At 42.5% G+C, this 20,461-nt stretch overlaps 1 protein-coding gene across 5 annotated transcripts in view; it reads right to left on the reverse strand.

Moving 5' to 3' along the window:
* The window catches only part of daam2 (dishevelled associated activator of morphogenesis 2), an 89,828-nt gene that overhangs the window by 49,011 nt on the left and 20,356 nt on the right, over positions 1 to 20,461 (reverse strand). For 3 of the 5 annotated variants that reach the window (XM_010736392.3, XM_019254094.2, XM_019254092.2), the window contains exon 2: positions 6,198 to 6,483. In XM_010736392.3, the coding sequence (XP_010734694.2) occupies positions 6,198 to 6,365 (168 nt within the window). In that variant the 5' untranslated portion in view covers positions 6,366 to 6,483. Of the gene's footprint in view, positions 1 to 6,197; positions 6,484 to 19,981; positions 20,268 to 20,461 lie in introns of those variants that run through there. The other 2 variants (XM_019254093.2, XM_019254095.1) reach the window with 2 other exon arrangements.

Raw genomic sequence — 20,461 nt, forward strand, 5'->3', positions numbered from 1 at the left:
ACCTAGATAATAAATGCATGATGTAGTGTAACGACCCCCAAGGATCAAGATGATGAAGATGTCTGAGCACATGCGCCACCAATCATGGCTCATATAAATTAATTTGTATGACATTAACAGGAGTCAGATGATACAACATGTCTGTGGGAGATTTGAAATATTTATCTGCACCATATGGAAAGAGTGGAAAGGAAAGGAGAGGGATGAGCTGCAATGAAACATGGGAGTGAAGTCAGAGGAGTGTGGGAAAATATATATAGCCGTTACTGTCGTTTATGTGATATGTTCACTCCAGGTTAAGTGCGTAGATAGAGATAAACCACAGGACACAAAGCAGAGCTTATGTCTGTGTGCACGAGTGCACGTTACTGTGTGATAACGATGGAAGGAAGGCAAACTAACGCAGAGAATTGAGAGAAACAAGTGAGTGAGTGAGTTGGTGGGTGTGAGTGACTGGGTGTGTCTCCGTGACAACTGATTGAGAATGTATGAGCCTCCACCTAAACGGGAAATGTGTGTGGTCAAAGAATGACATTCCTTCACATACATGAAGTGGCATTTTTAAACCGCGGATATGAATGTCTTTTCCTCATGTGAAGTGTTACAATACTGGCCGACTGTCTGGTGTAGTGCTGACAGACACACACACACACACACACACACACACACACACACACACACACACACACACACACACACAGTATATATATCCTGCAGCAGTCTCTGGGTGAGACAGGAAGGCAGAGGAAAGACAGGCAAGATGGCAGGAAGTCATATGAAGCCCCCAGAGGACCCAGAGGAAGCTGTAGCTGCCATTATTGACCCAAACGAGATTCAGTGAGTTTGTGTGTGTAGGTGTGTGTGTGTGTGTTACACGAAGCCTAGCCTCACAACTAGTCCTGGTGTTCTTCACACGAGGCAAAGACTGAATCATTTACCACAACCAAGAAAAGGTCCACGCTCTTAGGATATGGTGAGAATGGATTTAACCGCTTTTGAATATCACTGGGCTCACACCACTTTGCAACATTCGGAAGAGTCATGGTATCCTCTCTTTGATGAGTCAGTCAGTAGCCGTTGCTAGATTACTGCCTCTCCCCTTGTCCAAACAAGGCCTGACCACTTCCATGATAAGGTCTGTAAGAGGACAGTAAGAGCTGGCTTTACAACAGAGGTAGGAAGAGAACATTAGAAATGGGAAGCCGGTTTGACAAAATGTAAGGAAAGGAGGGAGGGAACAGAACAGAAAGGAAAGATGGTGCATCCCGGGGCGTACACAGTGGAGGAAACTCACTCCCAATGGCTCAGAGGGTGGAGAACATTTCCATTCCCTCCTGTTATGCAACGCTTTTTTTTATTTATTTGCGTCCGGCTCAAAAGTCACACAGGAGGGAACATTAGGAGAGGATTTATGTTTTAAAGAGTCCATGTTTTCCTGGAAAACACAAGCTGAGGTTTCATATGAGGAAGGCTAATTTTACCTTTGACAGAATTTACGTGCTGCTAAAAACACATATTGGGAGTCATATGAAGTGGGTGCTATTAAAAGGTTGTGGCACACAGACGCAGTGCTTAACACTGGACAGCTGAACCACTGCCTAGGGTGGTTGGATTAAAACTGTCCCAAATTACGAGACAGAGAAAGAAAGAATGAGGCGTAGGGGAAAGAGACAGACAGACAAAGCAGATAGAATAGATGGCAGAGAGAACACACACTAATCTGTTGTCTGCCAGTACTATACTTGCCAGATGTTGGCCTAGTAGACCTGATTCTGTTGAGCCAATTTGGCTACATACACTGTACATTATATCCTCTCTCATCTCAGCACACAACTCATTGCAGATGGGTGAAAGACAAGGTCTCCCTTTTAAATACATAATTAGAGAAGCAGTCTCACTTATAAGTAGGGGAGAGCATTCATTTGCAACCTGATTGCAAAAGAAATAATGCCATATGGATGCTGAGTCACTCTTGGCATCTTTCTCTCTTCACACGTACAATTTAAAGCGAGCCAATGGATTGGTTTCTGATCCACAGCAGATTCTCTACTTTGAGCACCTCCAAGTCGGTTGCATTTTGTCTTTTTCTGTTTACTTTTCCCTTTTTAAAACATTTTAGTCTGCAGTGGTTCAGTGGCACTGTGAAGTTGGGTACAGGCCTTTACAAATGTGTCAACACATTGTGACCATATGCCGACCTTTCCACAGTTGCGTTCAATGCGTTCATTGCTATCAGCTGAAACTTGTAAATGGGAGCCTAGTTGTCCCCAAACAACCTCACACTTTGGTTTCTTTTTGGAAAAAAAAAAAAAAAAGTTTTTTGGTTTACCAAATGGTCCCCAGTGTGAAATGTAACTAAGTACATGACTGAGCAGGGCCCATTCTTAATTACCTAAATATGAGAGCAATTTCACATTTGATGATACAATGCTATAAGCGGGAAATTGCTTTGATAAACAAAAATAAAGCTGTCATTGTTCTTGAAGGTCTGCCCAACTTCACACATGGCCTATATATCAACTATGCGTGCAAGCTTTGAAACAATGGTGGAAAAAAAAACTGTTTAAAATGCACAGAGAGCCAAAAAACAGAACCCAGAAGGGCACATTTGCTATCAGGGAAAAATTCTGCAGCCAGCTGCAAATATGTAGTTTAATTGACACGATCCATTAGCTCCTCTGATGTGGTCTTTGTTCATTGTGTCCAAATCAGTGGCGATTGCTTCCAGGTTCATTTGCATGGGTTTGTTAAGGACATTATTGGCACAGAAGGCTTTCATATGGGTTTTTTAGCAGACTTCGAGTCAGGTTTATTCTTTGTCTAGGATAAGTTGTTGCACATTTGGCAGAGGAGAGCAAGTGTTTAAAAAAGGGAACCAAGGATGGATCCTACACATGCAAGTATTAGTTTTTTAAACTAAGCCCAGAGGACATGAGTCATCTCTTTTGCTAAATTACTTATAATATATTCTTGCATTTTTCATAAAGTAGCACAGTAGTTAGAAGTTTATACATTGTTTAGGTATAACAGCAGAGAGTTGACAGCAGATGTGGAAACTGCGGTTTTGAGATACCAAAACTTGCTGGTGACTCTTTGGAAGGCCAAAATATATGCAATGGCACCCAGTTCATCACCATAGTAATATGTCTGTTTATTCTATTCCACCTCTATTAGCCAAGCCAGGTGATCTTCCAGAAGAGCACAAGGGACAGACATCATACCACGTATTCCATTTAATATTCCAAGCAACAACTCCTGGCACAAGTTACAGCTAAGGATTTTCTGGCCAACAATTTTTCAGTCATCTAAAGCCTTTTCTTCCACTAACAGTGTAAGCTGAGTGTGCACTGTGCAGTCTCTAGACACAGTGGAAGACCCCGTTATGGACGTGAAGACACGTGGAGGTGGTTTACTCCTCCGTTTGGCCCAGATCTGTCGCTCCCGCTCTAGAGGCTCCATTGAGTCTCATTCTCCTCTTCAGGGAAGGCTTTTATAACAATAATCCCCGTCTCCTGTTGCCATGGAAACACACTATGTTATGTTATTCTCTATTTTTCTTTATTTCCTTCTCTGGAGCACAGCTCCTCGCCTCCCTACATCGACTCTCTATGTCAACGTTACAAGCATTGTGTCCAGACTAAGTGACTGCTTGAGGTCTGGTTGTACAGATTTTTGGACGACTGGTCAAATGTTTCAGCATGTCAGCTGCAGGATCAGTAAAACAGATGTGGGGGAGGAATGGCTTGGCCAGATGACCAGCGTTAGGTGGAAGCAGTTTGTGCATTGGTCATCCAATCAAAGCAGACATGAATCAAACTGTCACAGGTTGAGTGATCATCTAGTTGGAACATCATTTTTCCTTTTCGAACATTCGAGCATGAGGTTTTAAAGTCCAAGTTTAAGGATTTAGTCATTCCTTATGTCAGATGTTTTTTAATGTATTGTTCATCTTTTTTTTAATTATTATTATTATTAAATGAAGAAAAAAGGTCTTTAGGGAAACTGAACTTTAAATCATTGAGTGCTACATTCAATGCTGGAATTCTGCTGTTAAGACCAGAAGAACCAGACACTAACATTACCCCAAAGACAAAACATCTAAGGTTGTAAATGACACCATCAGATGTAGCCATCCAACAGCCGTCTTAAGAATAATCTATTTGCAACATGTGGAAGGGCCCCGATCCAGTGAGAAAAAGTGAAATCTTTCTTTCTCTCCTGGGTCGAAAAGGCTGTAAGTCAGGGAGGTTTTAAAAAATCGTAGATCTGTCTGCTCTGCTTCTTCTTCAGCTGATACATCTGTGTCAGCTTCATCGCATGCTCACATATTTACCCCAAAATAAGCTGTGGGTCATTCAGTTTTATAAATCGTGAGGACTGCCGTGATTTGGGTAAGTGCTCCCATATGACAGGCATGTTTTTTATTTTATCCCAGCATTACATGTCTGTTCACTTTTCCAAAACTTTTCTCCATATAAAAACCTGAATCATGTATGCTTTCTTTCAGGCCACGAAGGGCATCAAGCACAATAAACAACTGTCTGTTGGTCCTTTGGAACAAAGCTTTACTTATTACACAGCTGAAAGGGCATTCGGTCATTCTAATCTAGGGATGCTGAGTTTTAATTTCCCCTAAATCAAGCTGATAAATATACTGCAGCTACTGAGGTTTGGTGGCTTGTGCATTACCAGTGGTCATAAAAAGAAGCCTAGACAGCAAATTTAGGGTCATATCAGGTCAATTAGCTGGAAAATGTGGAATCACCGTTGGGAAAACAGATGCCTTGATAACATTGAATAATTTCCTATCACAAATGGAATTTCACTTAATCTCCTGAATTGATTTTGACAGTTGGAAGAGTGATATATCCTGCAGGCGGTGAAGTTTAGCATTCCCCAGGACTAAGATTTGACAGCGCCAGAAACAATCCTGTAGCCATGCTTCTGAGCAAATTGCTGAGAGAAGGAGACGGAGAGAAAGGAAGAAGGAAATCTGAGTTTGAAGGAGACTCAGAAAAGCGCTGAGATGGAGACAGACAGAACCTGAAACAGACCAAGAGACAAGGACTGAACAAATACAGGGCCGAAACAGCGTTCTTCCAGCAAAACCAGAGCTTTGCATGGCAGCTGAAATCCACAGCAGACTTCCACATTCTGACAGCTGTGCCCTGATCCCTCTCCACACCATGGGCACATGCCAAAACATCCATGCCAGTCTGGCACCAGTACAGCCCAACAATCTCCGCCAACAAGTGTGATCTGCGCATGAGATAGGAACTGTTGCGCAAGGGTGGGCTGTGTGTAGTGGAAAAGGATGAGCTTCTGAATTTGTGGGATGAGGTGGTTTGGTTGGGACGTGGCCTCATCCAACCACCCAGACGCCTTCCACTAAACTCAAGGCCTTTCAGTTCCTGTCACTAATGCTATTTGGTCGGGATAACAAACAGAACACAAAGGAAGGGGGAAATAAGGATATTCTAGGGTTTATACATTGTACTAAAATATTGTTTTGAGCCAACTTCATATAATTTACTTTATGGGAAGCATTTCTGTATGGTGACTAATCGTGGAAATTGGTCCATGTAATTGCAAAGAGGAACAGGCTCATTAAACTAAATCATGGATGGCAACAGTTAGATATGCAGATCATATTCTGAGTTCTCCTTCTAAATTGGTCTGTGTTAAGACCTACCCTGGTTAAATTCACTTGGGAATCGGGCGGGTTATTGGTACTCGATAGACCAAATGAACAGAGTACCAAATAGTATAGAAACTTCTCCAGTCAAACGATACTTGTGTTCAATCCTTTTTGTAGAAAGTTAAAGAAAAAAATGGTTTTGCTTGTAGTCTTCTAGCTCATAGTGTCGATTTAGCATGACGTGTGATTGGACCAAAACCACAGCTACAGCTAGCAGCTACATACAGTCTGTAGTAATGAAGTCAAGCTTGTTATATTTGATGGAGCTGGCAGTTCTGCCTGCCACAATACAACAAAAATGATAAAACATTTCATCAAGCATGGAGAAAACTTGAGGATTGAAAGCTGCACCATGTTTGCAAGGCCAATGGCGTCTTCGACACTAGGATTTGTATTAAGGGTACTGGTATTGGTAGTGGTATCATCTTACCCAGTCCTATTTCTAAGAAATCATTCAACTAGCTCGCTCAGCTTTTAAGCTTGCTCCATCTTTACTCACCACCAGTTCGGAGAAACGTGCATGCAGCTCCTCAGCGGGCGGCATGGGGGCGCTGAACTCCAGCAGCTGCAGGGGGACGCTGTCTTTGAGGTTGATCTCTGGGGGCTCGCTGCTACCGAAGCAGCACAGGAAGCCCAGGCCTGGCCGCGTCCTCTTCCTGGGGGGCATGGTGGCTGTGGTGACACAGGTGGCAGTGATGGTGCTGGACCAGGAAGGTAGAGGAAGGGGCCAGGGGCAGGGAGGGGGAGTGGAGAGGAGGATGAGGCTGCTATCTAGGGGGCATGATCTAGAAGAAAAAGAAGAAAGGGGGGAAAGGTTACAGAGACGCAGTGTCTATTGATCAAGTGATTTGACAGCTAACTAAAAGAAGAAATGCCACGTAAAGAACAGTATTAATTCCATCATGAAAGAATCCAAGCAAAAAGACAAGTGCTAGACATACAGACTAAGATCGATTAAGAAGCGATCCCTGGAAAGTACACTGCAGAAATGCTTTAGCAATGAGAGCCTACATCTACAAATGTCAATAACGAGGAAGATGCAAGCCCAAGACTCTTAACAACCGTTCATATCATCTGTTCTTTCTTTCAAAATCTTCTTTATTCTATTAACTGTATCCATATGAACATGTACCACGATGGAGATACTCTCGCTGCGTGGCAAAAGGGCACAGAGGCTGGGGCCGCCATCATATCCTCGCCTTGACATCGGCTGCTCTTAAGCCTCAACAAAGAAACCTCTTGTCCGTGAGGTACAATAGTGCCTGTGCAGTGTGTGTGTGTGTGTGTTGCTGTTTGCGCACTGAGAGCTGTCCCAGCAGTGCCCTCGCTCTTTCCAAAGGAGTGTACACTGTGTGTATGTGTGTGCATGGACAGTATGTGAATGACATCCACTACAAGAGGAGCAGAGGACTGAATAGGCCAAGACACCCTGGAGGATTTCCTCAGTGCTACGAAAAGGATATGGGTGGTCTCGACTGTATGAATAATACACTTTTTACACCATATTATGTCCTTTAAACCACGTACTTACTTCAACAATGTGAGCTTACACCCACGGCGGCTCAAAGAGTTGCCAAAGCTCTTCTTTATGCAACAGTTTACTGCATTTGTGAATGAAAGCACCACGAATATGCAAATAAAACAGAAATATTTGACAAAAAGAATCAATTTTGGAGCCATTCAGTAAAATGCAATTTTAAAAATTCCATTACGTTGTCTAAATTACAGGAGCAAGAGCAACAAATCAGATTTTAAAAAGCAATTCTGCTCCCATGAGATTTTGTAAACAAAACAGTAATGGCCAGAGCTTTGCACCCGTCTGTTTAATATGGCCGTGAATGTTTATGACTTGAATTCCACGAGGAGCCACAATCTACTACATCTTGACTAAGCACGACTCTCCACCATCACTCTCTCACACATCAGTTCAGCCTTGGAGTTCTCACTGCACCGTCTAAAAATAGGCGGATGGTAAATTCTTTATGAATGCGCAGGGCCCTCGACAAGCTTAAAGGGGAAAAAATGAAAAGAGAAAACACCACATTTCCATTTTGCCCTTTTCGTCTCTTGCTCATTTGCTTTTTCCGCCTCCTTGAATCTGCCATCCCTCTCAACGCAGAAGAAACACAACCCTGCACAGCTACAAATGAACTGTAGGCTCTTTTAAGTTTTTTTCTATGGCTTGTTGAACATGGAGATGTCTGTGCAACCATCAGTTGGCTTATAAGTATTATATCTTAATCCTAGGGACTGTTTCATAGTCGTTGCATCAGTGTGCTGAATGTCAATTATAGCAAGTGTGGCATCTAGTATATGTGCACCTGTGTGTGTGAGGTACATTTGATATTTCACCAGTGTTATGTGTTATGATAGCCGAGGTGACAATCCGTGTGACACCCCATGTGACCGGGATTAACCTGCTAAAGGGCTCCAGGGCAAAAATGACATGCAGGCCCCTATTGACCCGCTGTCCCTCCCATTCCCTGTGCATGGTGTACAGTATGTATCCTGTTGCCTTTACAGCAAGTAGCCTTCGACTACAATGCAGATTACAAATGACATCTACATCAGATTTTGTCCATGCAGCGCTCCAGAAACATATCAATTAGTATTTCAGGATTACATTAAAACAAACAAAGAGATTGTAGACAATCCACAGTTCTCGGCGTGTTCTTAAAAACACACGCATACACACTAAAGTTCAGCTAAAGCTAATATTAGGTTTCAGCGGCCTGAGAAAGACAAGTCAAGATGTTATCATCCAACATTTAAGTCCTTTTAGTGCAAAGTTCCATATTTTCCTGGACAATTAATTGATATATTTATACTAAAGTAACAGCTAGACAAAGAACAACTTTAGTAAAAGTCCATCAGTTTGATATAATAAATATAGATTCAGTCCGGTAATTACAAGACCAGATCATTGGTGGTGACACTTTTGTGCTGACTTTAGCCACAGTTTGAGGTTGGGTTTAAACACTTCCTGAGTCTCTAACGCTTTTTGGGGATGGAATTCCACTTCCACACTACTCTAACCGAGAAAGCAGACTGACCAAAAGCTGTCTTCTTAAACTGTGGCACACAATTACCCCTAGTAATTTTGAGGAAGTTAGATTTTGTCAGAATATTACAGCGATGATCATCCCTTACTTTATTATCTAGTGCTTTTAGGATTTGCTTGTAGAGTGAGTACACAGGCTTAAGTGTACTCACACCTGCCTGTGACTAAGTTGTTATGCAATAAGACAGATGGGGGGAAAATCATAGTATGAACAAAAAGCTTTGCAGCAGACGAAAACAACCGGTGCCTGCTGCTCTTAAAAATATCAGATAATTGTTGTTTAGAATATGGTACTTTCTATTGTCTACACGGTTACATATCATTACCTCTTATAGCTCACCTTTTGTTATGTAGCTACTACAACATTGTAATAAAACAGTAAACAGGGAACTAGTAAGACGTGCAAAACAACCTGCAGAGACACTTTGACTTGTATCAATCCTGACAGGCATAGCCTGGTTACTTAAATTGCATAGATAGGTATAGATGAGTACTTATTGTATTGAGTTAGTGGGAAAAAGGAAACAGCACAGCACTATAAAATAGTGAGATGATGAAAAAAAAAAAGCACACTTCAGGGAGGTAAATCATGGAGATATTTTCCATACATTTACACTTAAAAAGGCTGCGCCTTGAACTATTAACAGTGACAGCTTTTTCTTCGTTTTTATTACTATAAGATAAAGTATGAGCCGATGCCAAATCTTTATGGTGGTGAGTTAGTTATTGTTGCTGTGGACAGCTGGCGGTGCCTAATGGAAAAGAGGCCCCTGTACAGGGGTTTTAAAGCCATTCAGCAAAAAAACACAACCTAAACCTCCTGTCCGGTGTCTCACCCTCTCCCTCTGTCAGTGTGTGTGTCTGTTTCTATCTTCACTCTCCCACAGAGACCCACGTGCAGCCAGTCCTCACTCAACACCAGTTCTTCTGGCCGTCATCCAGCCCATGCCCAGAGAAAGTAGGCCGAGGAATCCAAATACACACATATAGTATACAGTATAAACACAGGAATACAGTGCATACTGTTGATACAGGGAATTGAAGAATAAAAAAAGCATGCGTGACCTTTGTCCACCACACAAACAATCCAAATTGACCATGTCTGCTGCCATATGTGCCTGGAGAGCCCCTCTTATCTCCCACCTTTTCATTTCATCCCTCGCCCGCCTCCCTCCTGCTCTGATTCGCTGTCATCTCCCATTATTCCTCTCTTTCAGGGTGAATGGAATGACATTTCCCTTCATCAGCCCCCCTCTGACAGTAACATCTGTCATTTTCTCCTTGCCATTTCTCCTCGCATCTCCTCCTATAGCAGCTTCCCTCCCCATTTTCTACTCCTCCGTTCCTCCCTTCTATAACTCTCATGCTTTCCTTGCTTGAGAGAGAGACTGTTTTTTACGTATTTTTTCTGGAAGTCATTTTGGAACCCGCTTTGCTTACAAAGCTGGAGTCAATACATGGTTAGCCTAGCTGGCAAACGGCGAGCTTAAAGTGGAAAAATACAACAACAAACAACTCTAGAGCTAATTAATCAACATGTAACTTGTTTGTTTGACCTGTAAATGACAAGAGAAGTAAAAATGCGAAGAATTTCTCGGCTGCAAATAGCCAGACGCGTTGACTGTGTGCAGCTTTGCAAAGTCAAAGTGCAACCAACAAAGCTTGTGCTCACCAACCATATCTGGAAATTAGGACTTTAGCCAAAAGCGTTACCTCGTAATTTTCTTTTTACATCTTTGTTAATGTACAGGTTAAACAAATTGTGTAAATTGGTGTTTTAAATGTTGGTAACCAAGTACCAACATACAAATCATTAAATTATTTCTTTAACTAGTATTTGTTCTCATTTTTCTTTTGCTGTGTTCTCCACTTTCACACATTCATTCATTTCATCGCTGGTCTTTTTCATGTCTGTGAGTTGTCACACATCTGAGGCTCATGACATGGAAAACTGCAAAACACACACACACACACACACACACACACACACACACACACACACACACACACCCTGAGACTTCCGCGCTTTTCCCAGCTCAACACTGACTGGGAAACAGATGTATGTATGATTGTGTCATAAATTACAGGAAAAGGAAGTTATCACTGAAAGAGTGACAGGCCGTGGATCTCTATAGGCTAGTGCTAATTTAAAAGCATCTGCGTGTGTCAAAACGGGAGATGCACAAAGAGGTGCGTAGAGATTTTTCACTGCTAACAGCTTGTCGTGACTGACAAGAATTTCCGCACATACATACACACCATTTTGACAAATTCCCTGCTTACGTGCTACTGCAACAAACACACAGTGTCGTGTGTGTGCGCAGGCACAGAGTCACATGTGCACACGTTTTTTTTTTTCTCTTCAAATTCAGACACACCCACTCAAGATTCAGATGTAAGCACACACACACTCAGTATTTGCATACTCACACACCAAGAGCCCTGAAGCAGAGAGAGGAGCCTGCTGGCTGCTCTGTGTTTGAAGAGTCTGGAGAGCAGCCGAGCAGAAAGGGGAGAGACAGAGATGAAGGAGGTGAGGGAGGGAGGCAGGGATAAAGGGGAGATACTGCTGCCACTTCTCATTCAGCCCACTATCTCATCACCTCATCCCTAGCGCCGGGAAGTAGGTCAGTGGAGGAGGAGGAAGAGGAGGAGGCAGCAGTGAGGAGAGACGGGCTGCTGCTGCTGCTGGTGTGTGATTGTGTGTATTTGTGTGCGAGTGTGCAGAGGAGAGACAGAAGAAGAGGTGTGTATCTATGCAGAGATCAGTCTCTCAAACATCTGTGCCTGCGTAATTTCAATTCTCCCCCCAACATCTGTTACACAACACAATGCTTTTACCAAATACAAAATCAGATAAAAATAAAATCAAGCTCCTGTTTTTTCCATTCCTTCTGAATAGACATGCTGGGACCAAATTAAAAAAAAACTGCATCATTCAACCTTTTTTATTCTGCACATTCCACCTCCTTCTTTCTCCTCAAACTACAGAGTGCTTCTGCATTAAACTGCATCCGGCTCACCTTCTTATTCTCCTTCATTCTCCTGCCTTTTCTTCCCTCCTCCACACCCCAGTATCTGTACTTGCCCACTTACTTTCACTTTAAGGAAGTGCTCTTGTCATCTTCATTGTAATACATGAATGAATTCTAGTACATTTTCTTTCACCTAACTAATGCCAGCCAGAGTCAGAGAGGCAAAGAAAGAAAGGCAAGAGTAATGTACTGTAGGAGGAAAAACAAGAAGCGGCAATAAAACTGGTCGAAACAAATAACAAGTAGAACAGGCAAAGGCACAGAAGAAAGAACAAGATTATTTTAAAGAGGCACTGAATAAAAGATCAGAGGAAAGCCTGCAGCACACATTTTTTTTCTTTGCACACACATTGTTTCTGGGTCCCATAAATGAGGACCATTCCTCCGGGGTGCTGGGCTGCGCAGAAGGGTACAGTCAGGCTTACGTAAGCAGCGAGAATCAGAGATGGAGGAGCAGTGCCACGCTGGCACGGACAGGAACAAGATGTCAAATGCAGCGCAGATTAAGGGATTGGCATTTTGGCAAACAGTTGGCGTGCAGCCTGTAAGAGAAGCACACATCTGACTGAGCCAACACCAGTGGTATAAGTCAAAAAGCACCTGGAAACAAAACTGAAAAAGATTTCAGTCCTAAATGATTTGGTGACACCTGTCGAACAGCAAGTGCATTTTAATTATATATAAATGGCACGTGTATTAACTAATGAGGGAGCCAGCAAACGTGACCTCAGAAAGAGGAGCAACTTGTGGATCTGAGCTCAGAGGATGTATCATTTCACATCATTATAAATCAAAAAATACAGTTGTTCAACATGGTAATATGGAGCTCATCAGCAAATGTATTTTTTGCACAAGTCATTTGGAATCGTGCACGAGACGCCAGTGAAATCTTTTAGAAAAATGGCAAATGCCTACAAAATTCTGGCCAAACAGCAGGAGCAATAAATGATATAAGGGAAACTGTAAACAAAGAAGTACCGTTTGTGTACTTCTATTTTTTTAAATCAGTCACTTTACTTTAAGTTTAGTACTTTTTATAACAAGTATTGTACTTTGTTACAGTTCAAGTGGTCATGAAGTCCTGATAAACTTGTGAGAAAGGAACAAAAGAAAGGGTGTGTGTCTGTTGTTGCAGGAGTGCAGAGCTCCAGAAAGCTCCAGGGAGGTGACACTCTGCACTCAGCTGAAACATACATGTTCAATGTGTACGTTCACTGAGAGTGTGTCACTGAGAGTGTGTTGCGAGGGGTGCAGTCTCAACCACAGAGAAATGCACTAAAATTATAGATGACAACCGTATGGGTCATTTGATAAACACTGCAAGCAAACCAAGTGACACAAATCAAACATACCCAACATGCTGTTTGACGGGCTTGTGCCTGCTTGGTTTGGCAAAATGCTAAAATCAAAATCCTCATAGTGGATCCTCAGTAAATTTGCTCCTTTGCTTAGTGAGGTCGAGTAATCCAGGTTCTGCCTAAATTCTGCCTGTTAAAAGGACTTTTCCTCACCATTGTCATCAAGTGCTTGCTCATGGTGGGAATTGTTGAGTCTCTGTCAATAATATTATAAAGAGTACAATCTAGACCTGCTCATATGAAAAGTGTCATGAGATAACTTCTGTTATGATTTGCCAATATTCAAATAAAATTTTATTTCTGCTTCCTCTGACAATTTCCATCACAGCTGGAACTGCAGAGGTACCTTCAGCTCAAAATATCTGAAAATGAGCTTGACTGGTTATAATATGCACTTAAAAACGGCCAAGCAAAGATGCTGAATGAAGATTAAAGCCGATTTTTTTGGACTCTGTGACAGGTGAGACACTAACAACCACTGCATTGCCTAGCAACGTAGCGCTGTGTGTGCGCTATGCGGTGTGTAAAAAATGTGCGGCTTACTCAGAGGACATTTTGGAGTAAAAATCCTTTAAAGTAGCCACACTATACTTGAGTATAATATTCTGGCACTCTTTCAATCTCTGATTATAAAGTTTATCAGAGTAATCTGACCTTTGAACATCACATAGAGGATACCTACTTGGTGGGACATCATGAACACATTCTGAAAGGTCTGTTGGCACATGTCTGCATGTCCACATATTTGTGTGTAGTCATGGCTGTTTACTGCCATGTAAAAATTGCTTATGTCCTTTGACATGGAAGGGAACTACACAAACTCATTAATTTGACATGAAGAAGTTATTCAACCCAGCCATTAGACACATTGGAGCCATGACACCCTTTGGATGCTGTTGCCCCAGACATGCCCTCTCCAACATGCCCTACCCTCCCTCTCTACTGTCTGCCTGTCTCACCAATGACTAATGGACTTACCCCTCAATTCTTTCCTCCCCCCTCCAAAGCCAATGGCTCCAAGCCAAATCACCTGGGACAATCCCATGGACCCTACTAGAACCGTGGCCCACCCACAGTCACTACTTCAGGCCTTGGGGAAGCCATGTACACATCATACATCTTGCCCTGTTAGGGTCAGAGGCCACAATGTAGTGCTAATCACTTACATTAGTGCAACACAGAGGCAAGCAGGCAAGCATCCAGACACATAAATACATATTAGTTTGTTCTGCCTCACACCAATTAAAGAGATTTTATTCATGCATTACTTTCTCAATTACATGGGATTAAACACAATGGGTGGCAAGTTTACAAGATAAGTGATTGATCTAGCAGCTGGCGTTAGACCCATCCATGATCACATTAATGTAAACATTACAAATGAACTGTACATTAGAAACACGCAGCAAGTCCACCGCACACATTGTGACTTGCATTCCTGAACAGTGACGTCGCCCATCTATTCCAGCGCAGGTCTCCGCGGTTAGCAGCGAGTTACAGCCTCAACTGACAAATGACCAGAGCTGACAGTGGAGGAACTGCCATTATTTCACGCTACATTTGCATGCGATGCATTCCTGTGCTCGTTCTGAAAGCACACAGAAGGCCAGTGCTTTCATAAGGGTCTGTACACAGTGGCTTTCTCATGTGGACCAGGACAATGGGCCAGAGGATTGGTTTGGACAATTCTGCTAGGGGCCTGACAGGGTAGGCCATTACAAGGCAGGGATAGCTCTTTTGGCCTTTGCAACTTTAAAGTGCCTCCCATAGTTTTGGAGTCCATGTGCATCTGATCTTCCAGGGGACAGATATTTTTAGCAATGACAGCATCGTCTCGCTCTAAAACATTCTCAGCCTTGTTGATGGTACAGCAAACAAATTAAATGAGCAGAAAATGAATCATTTTACTAGATTTTGAAATGGATTTTTAATATAATATTAAGTACATGTTTACTTAAATGTTGCAAGGGAGTAATAAAGATAAGCAAGTTATTAAAACTGAATTAATAGATACTATGGTTTGGTTGAATCCACAGACACTCTCCAAGGGTTTGAGGCAGCTACTGATAAGGTATGTCTGTGTTCTTATGCCTACGTGCATCTTCCAGGAAAAGAAGAATCAGAAGATCAGAAACCCACCCTTTTTCTTTCCCCCCCCCCCACGCCCCGACTCTTTTTAACCATTCCTCCAAAACTCCCTCATTCCTTTGCTTACGTTCTCCCTCAATCACTTCCTTTCTGTCCTGCAATCAGATAGGGGAAACTGCGAGGATGAAACAGCTGAAAATCTATTCAGCTGTTGGACTGGGAGCCTTCAGACAGTGTCGCCAGGACATAGTCTGGGGGCAAGACTGTCTGAGTCAGTGGCAAAACATGCACTGGGAGACCTCATAGTGAAATGATACTTCTGAAACAACATGACAATGGACTTCAAGCGCATATAAAAGCGCCTCACATTTCTAGTCACTGTATATACAGTAACACTTCAACAATAGCAACAAAACAATGTTAAGGAGGTGTGGCTGAGTTGGTTGCATGGGGCTTTCATACAGTATAAAGCCAGCAATGTGCATAACATAAGGAAGAAATGAAGAAGTCAAAGTATCTCCATTTAAATTGGCCACAACCACAATTATTATTAATTATTATAATAGCTTGTGGTTAATACTCTTGCCTAAATATTTCCAGACTGTCTCTGAGGCAAATGCAATCACATTTGGACAGAGAGGCATTTTTCATTTTCTTTTGTTTACAAACAGCTCTTGTCAGACAGCCAATGAGAGGACAGTGTAATTACATGTAGTCGCCCCCAGGTTTGTACAGTGGTTACTGATCTTGTATATAAAGCACATGCTTATAGTCCCCTCAGGATAAATGGCAATGGTTAGTGAATGCTTTTCATCAGTGGGGACTAATCTGATACAAATTGGTAATTCTAGACAAGCTGTTCAAACTATGTATGACGTCCATATTGTCGTTCTCACTAATCAATCCATTTAATTTAAACAACAGTGAGAAGCCAGATCTCCACTAGCTCTACGTGGCAGTATTTCAATGTCACATCATAAACTCTTAACACAACCAATATTTGAGAATTCTCAGAGGTCTTTTTGGCTTCTAGCCTTCTTCAAAACAAACATATAAGCACTGTCGGTTTTGAGGCAGAGTAACCCACCTCACCCATAAAGAGGAAATGCCTCAACTAAACCACTGGAAAAATAGGAGGGGGTAGATGTTTCCAATCCTCCGGGGATGTCATTAATACCATTTCATTTAGCTAGATTCATTAAAAAAAAGAATTTTTTTAATAAGAGGAACATTCATAATGGCGCAAACCACATGAAGTACCCAGGGAGGGGGGGTGATACAACTATAATTTTAGACTTTTTTTTACTTTGATAAAAACAAAAAGTAGTACCCTGTACCCAACCATGCACAGTTGCAGTTTGAAGCAAATTATTATAAACATGTTAAACCCCTTCACAGAAGCCACGAACCGCAGACACAAGTTGCATGAACAAAAGTTGAAATAAGAACCCGTGCAGAAGCAGACGACTTTGGTGAGGTTAACAGCAAACCAGTACGAGTTTGCAGACCCACGTTTCGGCGGTCTGACGGCAGAGTCACCTTGTTGATGCTTTATTCAAAAGTGCATTTTTGTTCCGCCTCACTTCACATCCTTCTCTCAAGGATTCAGCTTGTGTAGTAGTAACTGCAATCAGAAGGTCATCCACATGTTGCACACGGAAAATCCACCACTTTCTGCATGTGACGAACAATACAGATGTTAACGTTTGCTCAGGAAGGAGGTTGTATCGAGTGGGGAGACCAACATCAGATCACAGACCCACTGTTGACCCACTTCTCTACTGGTTGACCGGCACATCTCTACAAGTCACATCTCTGCTCATCAAATAGACCGGATCACTGGGATAACTATGCTATTAATACTGGGAATGAGAAGAAAGTCGGCCACACCACATTCCACGGGCCAAACATTCCCACATATTAACAGGGCTCGGAATGAAACCCAATACTTGGCATCCCTTCCTCTTGAACCCCAAAGAGCTACCCTGCCGTGTCAAATCATTTTCTTATTTCATATGGGACAAACGCCAGAGTCACAAGCTCCCAGCCTAACTAAAGACGTGTTATTATATATTTAGAAAAAAAAAATGGCACGGGTACAAGCTCAGAGCTGGTTACCATGACTCTCAAGAGGGAAGGGATGTCGAACTTCCCAGACTTTGTGTTCTTCAAACACCCCAGAGTCTTGTCTTTTTGAGGGAATGAACTGTTTCAATCAGTACAAGGCTCTTAAACAAATTACACAGATGCGTCAGAAGATCCAGCTCTTCTGGGTGGTGAAAGGGGTAGCTTTTGAACTTCAAATGATACAAAAAATGAATCACTGCTATTAAAAAATTTGTTCCCATGCTTATGCTAAAGACAACATTCCCTGGTTAGCTCAGCAGTTCCCTGTAGACATTTGTTTGTCAGCTTCCCATCATTTGAGCTGAAGTTTGAATATGTCTATCAATGTCAATAAGTGGGCTGAGGCACTCTTATTGTGCATTGTTAAGTTATTAATCTTGCCTGGGTGAGAGGTCAACAGCTGCACCATGGAGGACAGAGGGCTTCTGGGTAATGTCTGGAATGCTCTTCTGGGACAGTTATAGCAACGCAGATTGCTGTAGTGACCAGCATTTTTTAAAATAGCCTGCAGTAATACTGCTTTCAATTGAAGCACTGTAAAGAGGAGATATGCTTACACATCATAAGCCCCAGAAAGTGTGTCACTGGCACAAATACAATAGTGCCATTTGACATAGACTCGGTGTGGGGACTTCCAGTGAAGGAGAGAGAAAACCAGCAGCAGCTTTACTCCTGAAGTCCTCCCCGAGTTTGGTCTCTTAAACACTGTAACCAGCTACTGTAAATACAACATGATGTTAATCCTATCCAGATGATCAGATAGATGAATTTAAGCAGCTTTACAGGCCTCATCTCTTTCTCCATCTCTGTCCCTATCCTAATGAGGGGGCCGATGAGCTGCCAGTCAACAGCAGTGCAGAAGGCCGATAAAAGGCCGACCGTCGCTCACTAACTCTCCTTCGCACTCCCGCTAATCCTGAGAGAGCAGTTCAAGCATCCGTAATGGTCAATAAAATATGAAAAACCCTGAGAGCGCTGATGGCAGCAGAAGCTGTGTATGTACACTACGTGTGAGTCCTCAACTTTCATTAAAGCCCTCCCAACACACTGAATCTTTTAGCGATGTCACTCCACTTGCCCCCGGTGCACGTGAGTGTAGGAGGATTTCCAGCAGACTGCAGAGTAAGCCTTTAATGTGGTGGAAATGGATACTATCTTGTTCACAATGCAAAAAAACATCAAAGAAAACACACATGGCCCTATGACTGTATAAACGAGTTTTGCCTCCGGTTGATCAACCTTCAAACACAAGCCACTAAAAAGGCTAAATGACTTGAATGAATGTTGCAGGGGTAATGTTTGTCTTTTCACATTGCTATTATCTCCCAGATCACATCATTTAAAAGCCCAGCCTCGAATAAAATGTTCACAAACGCTGGAGTATCTGTTCAGAAAGATTTCCATCCACAAGCCATTGGCAAACCCAAAGTAGGCGTCCCAAATCAGTTTCACAGGTCACAAATTTGGAGGGCTGGTGCATAGACCTTCATCACTGTACTTTTGACATACACGCAAAAGGATTTACAGCTAAGTTGACAGGCTCTCAACTGGGCTTCCACGTGGGAATTGGGGCTTCAATGTTCTTCAGATGAGGAACCCTGGGAGATTAGAACAGAGTGATTATATTGGTATGAGCTGAGTTGGCTTCACTTAAGAGAAATGTGGAAGAATAATCTATAAAAAAGCAATACCAACATCCCAAAGGAAAACAGTCTGCATTTAGAGATAATCAAGAAGTCTGCCTCCCTGGTTCCATATTGGGTTGAGCTGTTGCTGGGAGGAGATGGACAGCATACATGGAATGTCTGGCTGCCACTACTCCAAAGGTCTGACTGTGTTATTGATGAACATGTTGATCAACCCACATCTAAGATCCTGAAATAGGCTTGTGCCCATTACATATGAGACTGTCCCATCCTCCCTCAGTTCCTGAAATACCAAACATTTCCCAGAACTTCATGTCCTAGACACCAGATCTCTTTTAGCTCACTCCTCCAGCACTCAATAATGCTGAACCTGCATCCACCCATGAAATAATTTTCCAAGGAAAATGAAACTCCAAACAATCTCAGCTAAAAAAAAACCTGAATCCAAGACTACCAACCAATATGCCACAAGCCGTGTTCATATAATGCACCAGCACACATGGGGTGAAGCAAGGCATGCTGTCAACACCGCTGGAGAAAGAGCCCAAACATAAAGACCACGTGCATTTCACAACCCAGCTTTTGCTGCTGTTTATGATCTATAAAGCCACCGTAGTAAAAGAAAAAAAAAAAATACTGCCTTCCTTTCCAATCACAACACAGAAATGTGGAAACTTTATCATCTTAGTAGGATTAGCAGCCCTTGTTGCCCACCAGCTTCTTTCTTACTCAGCTTAAAAAATGTTTATTTTATTATTTATTTATTTTATTTATTTTAGTCTGTCTGTATTTTCCTGGCTGGATAGAGCAGCGGGACACAGTACATGGACAAACTAGGTTTACACTTAATCTTCTGTAGCCTGTCGTGTATGCAATCTCTTATTGCTTGAACTACGGCGTAGCCATTACCCACAATGACTGGGAAGGGTTACGGGTATCAGTGTCAAGATCAAGTATCTCCTACTTACCCACTTCAGATGGGCTGCCCTGAGAGATGGATTGTCCCTATGTCGCGTCACTTCAAATGGAAAGAGAAAAGAGCCTTTCAACAAAGCAAGGTTACAAGAAATTTTTAAAGCATTCCTGCAGCCTCTGGCTTTAGATCCCTCTGTTTGCCATTTGGAGTTTGTGTTTTGTGGCCAAATTCCATGCCTTTGCTGAGTCTGACGATGTTTCCCGGTCGAGGTTGCTGCGTTTTGTCTGCTCTCTGTGAGCTTCTGAGCTCAGCTCTGGATTTCAGCTGACTGTGCTGCGAGCTGAGCTGTTGACATTGTCCCCGCTCTCTCTCTCCCCCTCCCTCTCTTGCTCTCTCTCCCTCTCTGTCTTTAGATCACAACCCCCCTCCCCTTCTCTTCCTCCCCTTCTGAATTCCAGCTCCAGTGTATGACAGCATCTATGTGGATGTCAGCGAGAAGGTGATGGATTAGATTTGAATATAAATGCATTTA

Source organism: Larimichthys crocea, chromosome XXIV (assembly GCF_000972845.2).
Source record: "Larimichthys crocea isolate SSNF chromosome XXIV, L_crocea_2.0, whole genome shotgun sequence".
In the NCBI taxonomy this organism is placed as follows: domain Eukaryota; kingdom Metazoa; phylum Chordata; class Actinopteri; family Sciaenidae; genus Larimichthys; species Larimichthys crocea.